The following is a 13654-nucleotide window of genomic DNA, read 5'->3' as shown; positions in this document are numbered from 1 at the left end:
TGCTTTATTCAGTGCAATTCCCCACGGGCCTGTCCCTACTGAGAATATTGCCATCCCTACTGGGAATATTGCCATCCCTAAACCACTCTGCAATGAAAGTTGTTTTTTTTGGTTAGCATAATATTCCCTAAACCACTGCAATGAAAGTTGTTTTTTTTTGGTTAGCAAATTTGGCATATGCTATTTGAATCGAGTATAATATGTGTGAAAGTTTTGTATTTGATAACTGTTGGTTGATGTGATGATGCTATCTAATAATTACAATATATTCATTTTTAAATTAGTTAAAAATTAAAAGTTTACTTATATAAGTATCAAAGTTTAAAATTTATGAAAAAATATAACATTTTATGTAGTATTACCCTTGAAGCACAAAATATTCATTGAAACACAACGATATATCAAATATGTTATTTCCACACTTATTTTTTTTTTTATTTTTATTTTTTGCCAACTACAAGAAGTTCAAATTTCCTTTATAAAAAAACTAGTCCAAATTAAAAAGAAAAAGGGAAGAAATTTTTCTCCATTCTACGCCTTCTTGATTGCTACAGATCTTGCTTTTAGATTTAAAAAGATCGCCCTGAATTCAGCAAGAAAAATAAGAGTTATTAGTTGATCTACTTAATGATTCCTGTAGATATACATGAAATGAATCAGTAAATTTGATGAGTTATCGTTGAAATTTATATATATATATATATATATATAATCTAACATTACCAGTACGGTTCAATTTTATAATTATCAAATTGCAATTAGAAAGCTGTAGGATGTACCAGCATGAGGCAATGAAGCTGTGAAATAGAACTCGGAACTGCAGAGGCATATACTGGTAATTCACCCAACCAACTATAGGCCAAAACTGCACCAATAATTAGCATAACATAAGCTGTACATAACAAAGTTCTTAATTATCAAATAACATCATAATCATATCGTATTAAAAAAAAAAAGACATTTTAACAAAAATTTTAATGGAATTTGATGGTTAAAATCTATATTTTACCAATAAACTACTTTTCATACGCCACCACAGAATTATCTATAACATGACAGTGTTCCGTACCTTCCATGCAGTCAACTGAACAGATGGGTAGTCCTTCCTTACTTTACTCTTCACTAAATCCCATGGCCTTCCTGTAATCCCAAACCATAAACATAAAAGACTTTACTTTGGCTTTGGGAACGTATAAGATGAATATATATAGTCGTTGTATTTTGTTGGATTGAGCTCAAATTTTAGATTATCTGACTCTTATTAATAAGTTAATAAGATAATAGGGCAATAACATTAGAATATTTTCAAGATGCTCAAGCGAACTAAAGTGGATTATTCCTTCAAACAAGAAAAATATCAAGAAGAGTACTTCAATAAGAATATGATAAATAACTCTGAAATAGAATTTAGAATAACCCTTTATTTATATTAGGGCGGTAAGATTTCAGTCCGAAACCCGACTAACCCGACCCGATCCTACCTGAAAGCATGGTTATTATTATTATTATTTATTTTTTTCGGATTAAAATAGCCCCAACCCGCATAGTGCGGGTTGGGGGGCGGGGCGGGCATCATGTCACCCGATACACCCTGACCCGGCCGTGTGAAGATGGAGGGTCTTAAAAAAAAACCCTAAATCCCTAATCACTTTCACTTCTCAGTCTCTCTCACTTCTCACTCCCTCGCCTCCCCTCGCCGCCGCCTCAATTCTCACTTCTCCATTCTCAGTTTTTCTTCTCACTTCTCAGTCTCGCCTCCCTAGATTCCTCGCCTCCCCTCGCCACTGCCTTATTTCTCACTTCTCAGTTTTCAGTTTTTTTTCTCAGTTCTCAGTCTCTCTGGCTCCGACGCTCCGTTCCTCTTCTTCTTCTCACAGACGATGTCTGCCGCCTCCTCTTCTTCTTCTTCTTTGTTATTGTATGGTAATTCAAGACGAAGTAGAGAAGAAGAAAAAGCCTTCTCAAGAGGCCAAGTCTCTGCGGAGACGCTCATGGCGAGTTTTTCCGGTGGTACTTCTCCTGTTATACCTTTCTGGTTCACCCCCAAAAGGTGCTTACTTTGCTTTCAATGTGTCATTGTTTGATTCTTTTGCTGTCTTTGTTCGTGGGTTTTTGTTTGTTATCTTTTCTGGTTGCTGGAAAATTATGGGGAAAGAAATAAGTTTATATATATATATATATATTAGTTTATTGGGATCTTTCGTATGTTCTCACATCTGGGTATGGAGAAAATTTGAGATTTTTGGGGAAAGAACTTTGATTTTCTTTGTTTCCTCTGTTTCCACCAAACCGATCAACCCGCAAAACTAAGCCTACCCGAGGTAACCCAAAGGGTTACGGGTTTGTGGGCCAATGGGAGTGTTGCGGCTTACATTTCTCTCACCCGGACCTGTGCGGCTCGGCCCAAATTTCAAGCTCAACCTGAGCCTACCCGGCCGAGTTACACCCCTTATTTATATGAGGTACCACTTTATTGCCAATACTGGCAAATAGAGTTAGGTGCTCTTAATTACATTTGACTACATTTAAATTAGAGTAAATTGCATTGTCATACTGTAAACTTTTTATTCTTCGCATAATACATCATAAACTTTTAATTTTGACAAATTACACCATGAACTTTAAAATAAATAGCAATTAAAGTCCAATAGCTTATGACCGTTATCAAATTGACATTTAGGATACAATGACACATGATTCAATCATGATCCGGAGAAGTTAGCTATTGGACCAATAATTAGTATTGCAGTTAGACTTGTGCATTCAAACCATAAATTTGATGACGCTTATTAGTTATTGGATCTCAATTGCTACTCATTTTAAAGTTTAAGGTATAACTTATCATAATTGAACATTTGGGGTGCATAATACAAAAAAAAGAAAAAAGAAAAAAGAAAAAAAGGTACAACAATACAACTTGCTCTTGAAATTAAACCAATAATTAGTATTGCAGTTGCTACAGCCTACAAAGACATTTAAAGATAACGGCTAAAATCAATTGGACCGGAAAAGTTAAGTCCTATTTATCTACTAGAACTACGGAACAGGAAGCAAGAGAAATATAACTGCTACTTAACCAAGCGTTACAGGTTCAAAGTAATGACATATCTACCATGTTATATATAATTAAAGAGAGCCTGAAACAAGACATATATATATATATATTTATATACCTTCAACAACCAAGCCAAAGTACATCATGAAAAAGAAGTTGTTCCACGGAGAAGTTGTTAATTGTTCCAGCAACACCTGATAAAAGGAAATTAATTCCATGCATCAATATTTGGATAAATAAAAAATTGCAAGCATAATATGTAGAAGTGTACCTTCTTAGCAACAGTTTCCTTGCCCTTCTTTCCCTTGAATATAATCTCCATTAATTTGTGGAGGAAGTGCCCAAATGGTCCTGAGTATGCAAATCCATAGAACTACAAAAAAAGCTTGGGTTACTATCAATGCTTAAAACACAGCCATGGCACAAGACCAACCATTCATATAAATTAGATATCCAAAAAAGCTTAGCCCCAGCTAATTTCCAAGAAATGGGGCATGAATTCCATCCAAATACAGGGTTTACCACCTATTTAAATATTACGTACAGTTTTTGTGACATGAATTTGTAAAAAAAAACAAAAGAACAAACAAACAAAATTGAGGAGTTGTTCTTTTATATTTTTTAGTTAGGATGACTTGAGTGATGATCTTGAGTTGAGATTGAATTATAACTTGAGTTGAAGTTGTAACTTGAGTTTGTGTTTGGATGTTCACATTTGAGTTATGATTTGAATTGCGAATCTTTTTGAGTTTGTGTTTGAGTGAGTCAAAACTTAAATTTGTATTTAGATAGTATTTTAATAAAAACTCAATGGTGATAAAAAATTTTAATAGGGTATATAGATGATGTTTTATTCGTCTTTTCGTTGTGAATGCATAGAAAAAAATAATCTCAATCAGAATTAAAACGAAAAAATTATGACATTTTTAAGAATAGAAAAAATATTGTTCATTAACTTGAGTTCGAGTTTATGAACTCGAATTGAAGGGGAAACTTGAACTCGAGTTTAGTCCTAAACTCGAGTTTAAACTCGAGTTCAAACTCGAGTTCAAACTCAAATTTTACAAAAGAACATGAATTTGAATAAAGTTGCAACTCGAATGCAAATTTTTTCTGAATTTTATTGCAAAAGAACAACCCCCGAGTCTTTTGACTTTTTTTCCCATACTAGTTTCCTGCTTTCTCTGATTTTGTGCTTCTTTAAGCCATAGCAGCTCATTGAAAACAGAACAACATAAGAAAGAGAATGAACATGATCTAGTAGAAATATAAATTAAATCTTAAGACATAAACAAACTGAACATAAATCAATAGCGTTCAAAAATAAGGGATACCATCATAAGAATCAATCTTCTCAATTGAAGCTTCTTGACCCCAGAGATCTTCTGGGCTATTGCATCACTGCACCCAACTAAAACCCCTGCTGTTATTGCCTACCAACCCAAAAAGATTTAGAACAGAAAAAAACAGTGTTAACCAAAAACACATAATAGTACTCAAACACATCAAGGAAAACTATCACGAGAGATATATATATATATATATATAGAGAGAGAGAGAGAGAGAGAGAGAGAGAGAGAGAGATTTTTAGAAATATAAGTATAATAAACACAAAAGGCTAAACTGGGTATGATTTAGAAAAAAAAAAAAAAAAACCTTGGTTCTGAGAGGATGAAGCTGAAGTTGCTTAAGGTATTTTTGCCAAGCCTCGTTGACTATCTCAGACATGGTGAATATTGAGATCAACTTCCAAGTCTTTTCAAGTGATATATATTGTCTCTCTTAGAGGTGTCCGGGAAATTTGGGGTCTAAAGATGATGATGAAGAAGAGAAGAGGAGAGAATAAAAAAGACAATGGATTTATAAAGTGATTGGTCGCTAGATTAGAGTTGTTCTTTAATGACAAGTTTAAGTTTGGTGGGAACCATTGTGACGGAAAAAATTTTCTTAATAAAAAATTTTACAAAAATTTATAAAGTGATTGGTCGCTAGATTAGAGTTGTTCAGTAAAATAATTTTACAAAAATTTTAATTTGTAAAATGATTTGGAACGACTCCGCACGGACACTTTTTTACAATATTTGACCAAATGACCGTTCAGTGTAAAAATTAAAGATCATTTTACTAATTTTACTTTATTGAGTAGCCATCTTAACAAATTCTTCCGGATTTAAGAGGATTTGCTTGAAAAGACCACCCAGAAAAAAGAGAGAAGAGAAAGAGTGAATTTGTTATTTACTTATGTGTGTATTGGTTCTCACTTTTGTCTAGGTCAACGAATTGAAGTCTTCCATCAAAAACTTTTTATGTTAGAACGAGGATACATCTCCAAATTTTAGGATGAACATACGTCTCATTTTTCAAGCATCGGAGGAAGAGAAAAATAAAAATAAAAATAAAAATTGTCAGCTCACCAGATTAAAATTAAAAAAAAAAAAAATTAACGAATGACTTCGTTTTTAAACCAAATTTAATGGTTGAGATTTTAACTGTATATACATCTTAAAAATAACACATATTGTAGCATTGGTGCATTACCGAAAAAAGAATTTATTATAATGCATCTTTCACGTTATGGTTGTGGTCTTTCTCTTTCCCATTTTCTTGGTCTTTTTTTCTTTCTCTTTTTTAATTATTTTCTTTCGTGGCCTTCTCCTTGAGATATGTGCATTTTTTTTTAATTCTATTTTCCCAACACAACGGTATCGCATGTGATGTTTGATACAACAACTTTATTTACATCATTGTCATTGTAAGAAATTCCTCTCCAGATAAACATAGCCAAATAAATAGATAAAGTTTCCAAGAATTAGGAGTCATAGCTTGTATTATGGAAAATAATCTTTATATAATCCAAATCCTTGCCCCAATCCCACAACTAGGCTAGGATTTACTTCTCATTGATTTATTGAGTTTAAATATATGTATGTCTAATAAAATTAATGGAGAAAAAAATTAGATCTAAAAATGACACCATATATATATATATAATCTAAAGAATGACACCACGTATATATATGAAAAATGTGAAACTTACCCTAAAATGTTATCATTTACTCTTAATTAATACTTTTTTTAACTAATATAATTATTTGATTAAAGAAAATATTAATTAAAAATAAATGGTAAAAATTTAAACTCATGCACTCTAAGAGATATATTGTCTCTGTCTTATATATATTGACACTAATATCAATAAGCTTAGAAAGATATATAACCCCTTTGGAATCACACGTGTAAAATAAAAAGAATACATGAAATATATTCTCATGAACAATTTTCATAATAATAACTCATTACATATTATGTGTTAGTCATGGTAAATTGTATAATCTCATACTGTCTTACAAAAGTTATGAGTGATGGTTTATAAATAAGGGCACTATCTACCATATCAAGTAAAAGTGCTCTTGGTACCGGTTTAGTCTCTTTATTAAGTTCGTTATTAAATTTGTTACAACAAATATAAGAAACCTGTGAAATAGTAAAAATATACAGGTTATTTAGTATCGCGGTTCGGTAACCACATACTCTGCGGGACCACACCCAAATAATGAACAATCTACTAAGTAAATAATATTATAACTAAAATGAACTTAATTATCCCGAGACTCCCTCTCTATGTATGACACCTATGAATTACTTGCAACTACCCAATGGACTTGCTTAGGGAGCATCACTAGTCTTAAAAATTGCATGGCGAACTCCTTTCAGCTGGCAGTACGTTCTCTCTTAAAAGCTTCAAATTCTTCTCCCGAAGAACGTTGGTTGAACTCCCTTCAACACTTCAAATCGTCTTCTCCTAAAGACTACAAATTTTTCTCCCGAAGAACATGAAAAAACAAACACGCACAAAATGATTTGATTTTCTATAATTCTGAGGCTCCAAAGGCCTACTGAGATTATTGTGAGGCTCCAATTAAATAGCCAAAAAAAAAAACCAACTGTAAAAAACTTTAATGCAGTCCACTGTACACATTCTGTTATAGCTTATATTGCAACAATTACTGCAGCAGAGTTGAAAAATCTGACAAAAAGTCAACCATGCTGATTCTTGAAATCTTGCCATATAAAAGTAGACGAACTTGGGTGTGTTCCTCAGAAACATGAGTAATTCGTACAACCCAGTAGAAACTCATCCAGAAATCAATCATTTCATCAATTTCAACTTGCAAAAACTAGCTGAAAATTAACCTCCACCAAATCAAATCAATTTGATTGATTCCAAACAGTTTCCATATAAACTAAACTTTCCAAAATGTTTTTTTAACAACTGCCAATCAATTCTGTAATCATATCATCATCAAATCATGCCTAAAATAATGCTAAAAATCAAAAACCAATTAAATCTGAAACTTTCCAAAAAGGATCCCCGTAGCAAATCAATCTTCAAATCAATTCAATGCTACAATCAATCTCCATATCAAACCTAAAATCAAATCTTTCAATTTGCAAAATTATGCTGCTATGAAAATCCCAACAAGTGCGAGTCATTATAAATAGTTGTAACATCTGGTTAAATTAATTATGATTAATTAATCAAATCTGGTGGTTAGTGTTAATTAATATGAGATTAGTGAAAGATTCTCATTTATAATTATCATGTAAAAGACCTTTCTCCTTTAAAAAGGATTGTTTTCAAATTGACACTATTGTCACTCGAACAATTTTAAATGTTGGTAACTCATTATTCAAAATTTAAATAATGAGTCATTACATACTCTATTTAAATTAGACTTTGAAGTCTAATTATTAAATTTACCCATAAAATCTAAATCTATTTTTTCTTGTTCTTTTTTTTTCTTTTTTTTTTCTCATTTTTCTCTCATTCTCTCTCTTTCCCACGTACACTCTCCCTCTCTTTCCCAGTTACACTCTCCCTTTCGTTCCCACGTTCACTACATTCACTCTCTCTCTACGCCGGCCACTAACCACCGATGAGATTCTGGTGTTGTTTCGCGACACTGTCCACACCATCGGAAAGATCTCGACGAGCTGGACTCGTTGACATGCCGCACGACCTCCAACTCCGCCGGAAACAGTCGCAATCGCCGGTGAAATGTCAAAAAACTACCGAAACTTCTCGCCATCGTAACTTTGCCGTCCGACCTTTGATCGGGGTGATTCCGGTCCCTATGGACTCAGCTCGACGAGACGAACAAAACACATGCCGTCTCACCCGCCGATTCTCACCAGAACGCCGTCGCCGGAGCCGCCCATTTTGGCCGCCATGCCTCCTCTCCATTGTGCACTGTTCCGGTCTCCGTTTTTGACACCGCCGGTGCCATTGGACTTAGAGGATGACGTCAAGCAAGAAGCAACCCTTAGCCGCCCGAATCCGCCGCCGTTTGGGTGGAGGGTGGTTCCGATGATCCAATCATTGGATCGTCATGATTTTGGAGCCACAACACTCAGAAGGAAGTGGGTAACAAAATCCCTCAGCCAATTTTGAGGTTCCATTGCCGGAGAATCGAGAACCAAGTTGCTAGATTTTGCCGACGTTTTTGGGTTTGATCGGAGTAGATAGAGGCCAAATTTGGTGAAATTGACTGCACCACTGAACTTAGAATGGTCGATTTAGGGGGGATAGGACCCAAGTCCGCCGCGGAACTGTGCTCCCGCACCCCCGCCGCTGCCGCCGGTGGCTGGATTCTGGCTAGTCTCAGTTCTTGAGGTTCCTGACATCCGATTGAATATTTGAGACCATATCCTGACTCGTTTCAACGTGCTGTACACAACGGTGACATCCGTTGGTGCTAATTCCACTATATTGAAAAGTCTACTGGTACTGTGTACGCAGATTGAGGCGAATTGAATGGAGTCATTGGGGTTCAAAGTGAGCCGCAGAGCTTCAAGAATAGACAGTTGGACAACGTGAAGTTATCCGTAGAGATGTCAAGCAAGAAGCAACCCTTAGCCGCCCGAATCCGCCGCTGTTTGGGTGGAGGGTGGTTTCGATGATCCAACCATTGGATCGTCATGATTTTGGAGCCACAACACTCAGAAAGAAGTGGGTAACAAAATCCCTCAGCCAATTTTGAGGTTCCATTGCCGGAGAATCGAGAACCAAGTTGCCAGATTTTGTCGACGTTTTTGGGTTTGATCGGAGTAGATAGAGGCCAAATTTGGTAAAATTGACTGCACCACTGAACTTAGAATGGTCGATTTAGGGGGGATAGGACCCAAGTCCACCGCAGAAATGTGCTTCGGCACCCCCGCCGCTGCTGCCGCTACCACCGGTGGCTGGATTCCGGCTAGTCTCAGTTCTTGAGGTTCCTGACATCCGATCGAATATTTGAGACCATATCCTAAACTCGTTTCAACGTGCTGTACACAATGGTGACATCCGTTGGTGCTAATTCCACTATATTGAAAAGTCTACCGGTACTGTGTACGCAGATTGGGGCGAATTGAATGGAGTCATTGGGGTTTAAAGCGAGCCGTGGAGCTTCAAGAATAGACAGTTGGACAACGTGAAGTTATCCGTAGATTAAATTACCAAGAGGTAGGATATTCTTGTTTATATCCTTGTTAGCTTTACTTTAAATGATTTTGGCCAATAAAAATGTTTTAGAACAAAGCATATTTAAAGAAAATGATTTTAAAGGAATAGCTTGAATAATGATATTGAGTTTCCAATGATTTTAAAAATGAGATTTTAAATGTATCATTTCTTAAAATGTAATATTTTAAGAAATGATATAACGCATGGTGGCCATAGAGATTGGGATATGGGAATTGTATCCTTGGGGGTAGGCCCTGAAACCCGTACGGATCCACTTCTTGCTCAGTGGTGTTATGGCTCTGTATGTTTTCATTAGACAGATATTTTTCTTCTACTCCGTGAGTATTTCCTTTTTTCTAAAAAGGATGATCGGTTCCGGGTGTATGTGTTCGGACCGTGAGTACTTTTATTTAGAATATTTTATAAAATTATATCCTACTAGGCCTTTTGCTCACTTTTACGATTATGTTTTCAATGTTTTAAACCCCCTCCAGAGTTAGCGGTTTAGATTTACAACGTGATCTATGCGTAAGTTTCCTCCCTCCATGTTTTGCCTCTTTCGATTTGATCAATGCGCAAGTTTAGTCTTACAATCTAGCTTTGTATCCTAGCTACTTGTTTCAGCTCACCGATGCATTCTTTTATCTCTTGAGAGAGTTTTGCTCAAGAGTGTTTAGTTCATGGGTTCTTGTGTTGATGAGATATCGTTCTTCCTTCGAATAATGATGATGGTGGCTATAGACCCTATCGAGAGATTGACGTTTATCTATGATATTTATTGTATTGACGTCGTTTAGAAGCGTGGTAGGTCATAACCCACAGGTTACAAGATTCCAAGTTTGAGTTCTATTCTTAATATGTTTTTCTTAATCTGTTTTGACCAGAAGCTGGCCCCCTATTGTTATTAGCATATAGATTCGTGCTATTTTTCTATCATAGTCTTATATCACTCAGGAATCGAAATTCTTTTTTATCTCGAGTGTTAGTCTCGGTGATTCCCTCGTTAACTTGAACTATGTCATTGTAAGACATTGACTATAGATATTAATCCTATACCATTCTCTGCCATTTCACTTTTGGGATTCGATGTTAAGTCATATGTACTTTTAGAGTTGATCATATCACTTATTTCTGATTAATTAATCAAATCCGGTGGTTAGTGTTAATTAATCTGAGATTGGTGAAAGATTCTCAGTTATAATTATCATGTAAAAGATATTTCTCCTTTAAAAATGATTGTTTTAAAATTGACACTGTTGTCCCTCGAATAGTTTCAAGTGTTGGTAACTAATTTTTCAAAATTTAAATAATGGGTCATTACATACTCTATTCAAATTAGACTTTAAAGTCTAATTATCAAATTTGCCTAGAAAGTCTAAATCTATTTTTTCTTTTTCTTTTTTTTCTCATTTTTCTATCATTCTCTCTCTTTCCCACGTACACTCACTCTCTTTCCCACGTTCACTCTCTCTCTCTCTACGCCGGCCACCTACCATCGATGAGATTTTGATGTCGTTTCGCGACACCGCCCACACCATCGGAAAGCTCTCGACGAGTTGGACTCGTTGACATGCCGCACGACCACCATCTCCGCCGGAAACAGCTGCAATCGCCGGCGAAATGCCCGAAAACTACCAAAACTTCTCGCCATCGTAACTTTGACGTTTGACCTCCGATCGGAGTGATTATGGTCCCCATGGACTCAGCTCGACGAGACGAACAAAACCCATGTCATCTCACCCATCGATTCTCACCGGAGCACCGTCACCGGAGCTGCTCATTTTTGCTGCCGCGCCCCACTACGCGGGCCAGTGGCTTTTTGACAGCGTTTTACTTTTTTTTTTTTTCATTTTTGAGGCCATTTTTTGCAGGCATGCCATTGGACTCAGAGGATGACATAAAGTAAGAAGCAACCCTCAGCCGTCCGAAGCCACCGACGTTTGTCGGAGATTGGAGCTTGCCGCCGTCGCTGCTTGGGTGAAGGGTGGTTGCGATGATCCAACCATTGGATCGTCATGATTTTGGTGTCAAAACACTCAGAAGGAAGTGGGTAACAAATGCCCTCAGCCAATTTTGAGGTTCCGTTGCCGGAGAATCGAGAACCAAGTCGCCGTATTTTGCCGACGTTTTTGGGTTTGATCGGAGTAGATAGAGGCCGAATTTGGTGAAATTGACTGCACCACTGAACTTAGAATGGTTGATTTAGGGGGGGTAAGACTCAAGTTCGCCGTGAAAATGTTCTCCGGCAACCCCCGCCGCCGCTACCCGTGGCCGGATTTCGGCGTGTGTCAGTTCTTAAGGTTCCCGACGTCCGATTGAAGATTTGAGATCATATCCTGACTCGTTTTAACGTGCTGAACACAACGTCGACATCCGTTGGTGCTAATTCCATTTCGTTGAAAAGTCTATCGATACCATGCACGCAGATCGAGGTGAATCGAATGGAGTCATTGAGGTTCAAAGCGAGCCGTGGAGCTTCAAGAATAGACAGTTGGACAACGTGAAGTTATCCATGGATTAAGTTTCCAAGAGGTAGGATATTCTTGTCCATATCCTTGTTAGCCTTACTTTAAATGATGTTGGCCAATGAAAATGATTTTAGAACAAAACATGTTTAAAGAAAATGATTTTAAAGGAATAGCATGAATAATGTTATTGAGTTTCCAATGATAATAGAAATAAGGTTTTAAAAGTATCATTTCTTAAAATGTAATATTTTAAGAAATGATATAATGCATGGTGGCCACATAGATTGGAATATGAGAATCGTATTCTTGGGGGCAGGTCCTGAAACCTGTACGGATCCACTTCTTGCTTAGTGGTGTTATAGCTATGCATATTTTCATTATACAGATATTTTTCTACTACTACGTGAGTATTTCCTTTTTTCTAAAAAGGATGATCGGTTCCGGGTGTATGTCTTCGGACCGTGAATAATTTTATTTACAATGTTTTATAAAATTATATCCTACTCGGCCTTCCATTTACTTTTACTATTATGTTTTCAAGGTTTTAAACCCCCTCCAGAGTTGGTGGTTTAGATTGACAACGTGACAAGTAGTGTTGGAACTTTGGATGGGCCGCCCGCGACCACCTGAAAAAACTGAGTTTTTGCCCGAGCCCGACCTGCCCGAAAAATTCGGGTCGCCCGCCCGAGCCCGAATTTCACCTTGAACAGGCCGCGGGCTTGTATTAGGACGCCCGAGCCCGCCCGAGTAGCCCGAAATTTTTTTTAAATTTGTTTTAATATTAAGTTATTTTGTGTTAAAATTTATATATATATATATATATATTACAATTTGAAATTTGAAATGAACACACGAACTATATAAAGAAAATATTATTTTATTAATTTTTAAATTTGTAATTCATGATTGCCTCGCTAAAAACCTTGCCAAGAAAAACCCAATTAGGATAAAAACTTGGCAAGGAAAAAAGAGTGCAATCATTTTGTGACGAATTACAAATTTTACAAACTTATAAAGTTATACAATTTCAAATACAATATCAAAGGTAAATACATATTTACAAATTACAAATTTATAATTTAATTTGAAGCTGAAGGATTGTCTTCAAAATTAAACGTTAATCGATTAAATTCATCGATCCATTCTTGGCTTGCCGGGGAAATTTTATCTTGTAGACGTTGATCGGCCCGATCCCAATCCTTAATGCAAACCAAGGCTTCAACAATATCCCTTTGCAATGCATTCCGGCGTTCCTCAAGTATTTTTCCTGTCGTACTAAAGGCTTGTTCGGATGAAATAGTGGAGACTGGGATCGAAAATATATCCATTGTCAATCGAGTTAGGATTGGCCAAGTTAATGCCCGTGCCCTCCACCATTGAACTAAGTCAAACGATTCTGCCGTACCGCCGAATACTAAGCCTTCATTGAGGTATGCCATAAGCTCGTTGAAGCTGCCGCCGCCGCTGCTACTGCCACTTGTTGATGAAGATTCACTCACAGCTTCTGTTTGAGTTGTTTTCTTCTTCTTCTTCAACCCGAAAAAATTCAAGAATGAATGCGGGTTTTCGTCTTGTTGTTGCGGTTCCTGTACTCTATGAGGTACTCTAAACCTAATATCATATTTA

At 36.3% G+C, this 13654-nt stretch overlaps 1 protein-coding gene across 1 annotated transcript; it reads right to left on the bottom strand.

Moving 5' to 3' along the window:
• Window positions 1-531: 531 nt before the first annotated feature.
• LOC21394954 (peroxisomal membrane protein PMP22) lies at window positions 532-4783 on the bottom strand. Its single transcript, XM_010104297.1, has 7 exons — window positions 4712-4783; window positions 4390-4488; window positions 3327-3428; window positions 3174-3249; window positions 1070-1140; window positions 780-865; window positions 532-583 (listed from the first exon to the last, which is right to left on the bottom strand). Exons 1-7 carry the CDS (start codon window positions 4781-4783, stop codon window positions 532-534), a joined length of 558 nt encoding a protein of 185 aa, XP_010102599.1.
• Window positions 4784-13654: the final 8871 nt, after the last annotated feature.

This window comes from Morus notabilis, unplaced genomic scaffold, assembly GCF_000414095.1.
Source record: "Morus notabilis unplaced genomic scaffold, ASM41409v2 Scaffold21, whole genome shotgun sequence".
Lineage (NCBI taxonomy): Eukaryota > Viridiplantae > Streptophyta > Magnoliopsida > Rosales > Moraceae > Morus > Morus notabilis.
Note: the sequence above shows the minus strand (reverse complement) of the source record. Positions and strands in the feature narration are given on the sequence as shown.

Excerpts from the sequence above, each read along its gene's own strand:
- LOC21394954 (XM_010104297.1), bottom strand. The coding sequence starts at position 4,783 with ATGTCTGAGATAGTCAACGAGGCTTGGCAAAAATACCTTAAGCAACTT. Across the intron at positions 3,429-4,389 it reads GAAGATTGATTCTTATGATG|TTCTATGGATTTGCATACTC; the intron begins GTATCCCTTATT and ends CTTTTTTTGTAG. Across the intron at positions 3,250-3,326 it reads AGGAAACTGTTGCTAAGAAG|GTGTTGCTGGAACAATTAAC; the intron begins GTACACTTCTAC and ends TCCTTTTATCAG.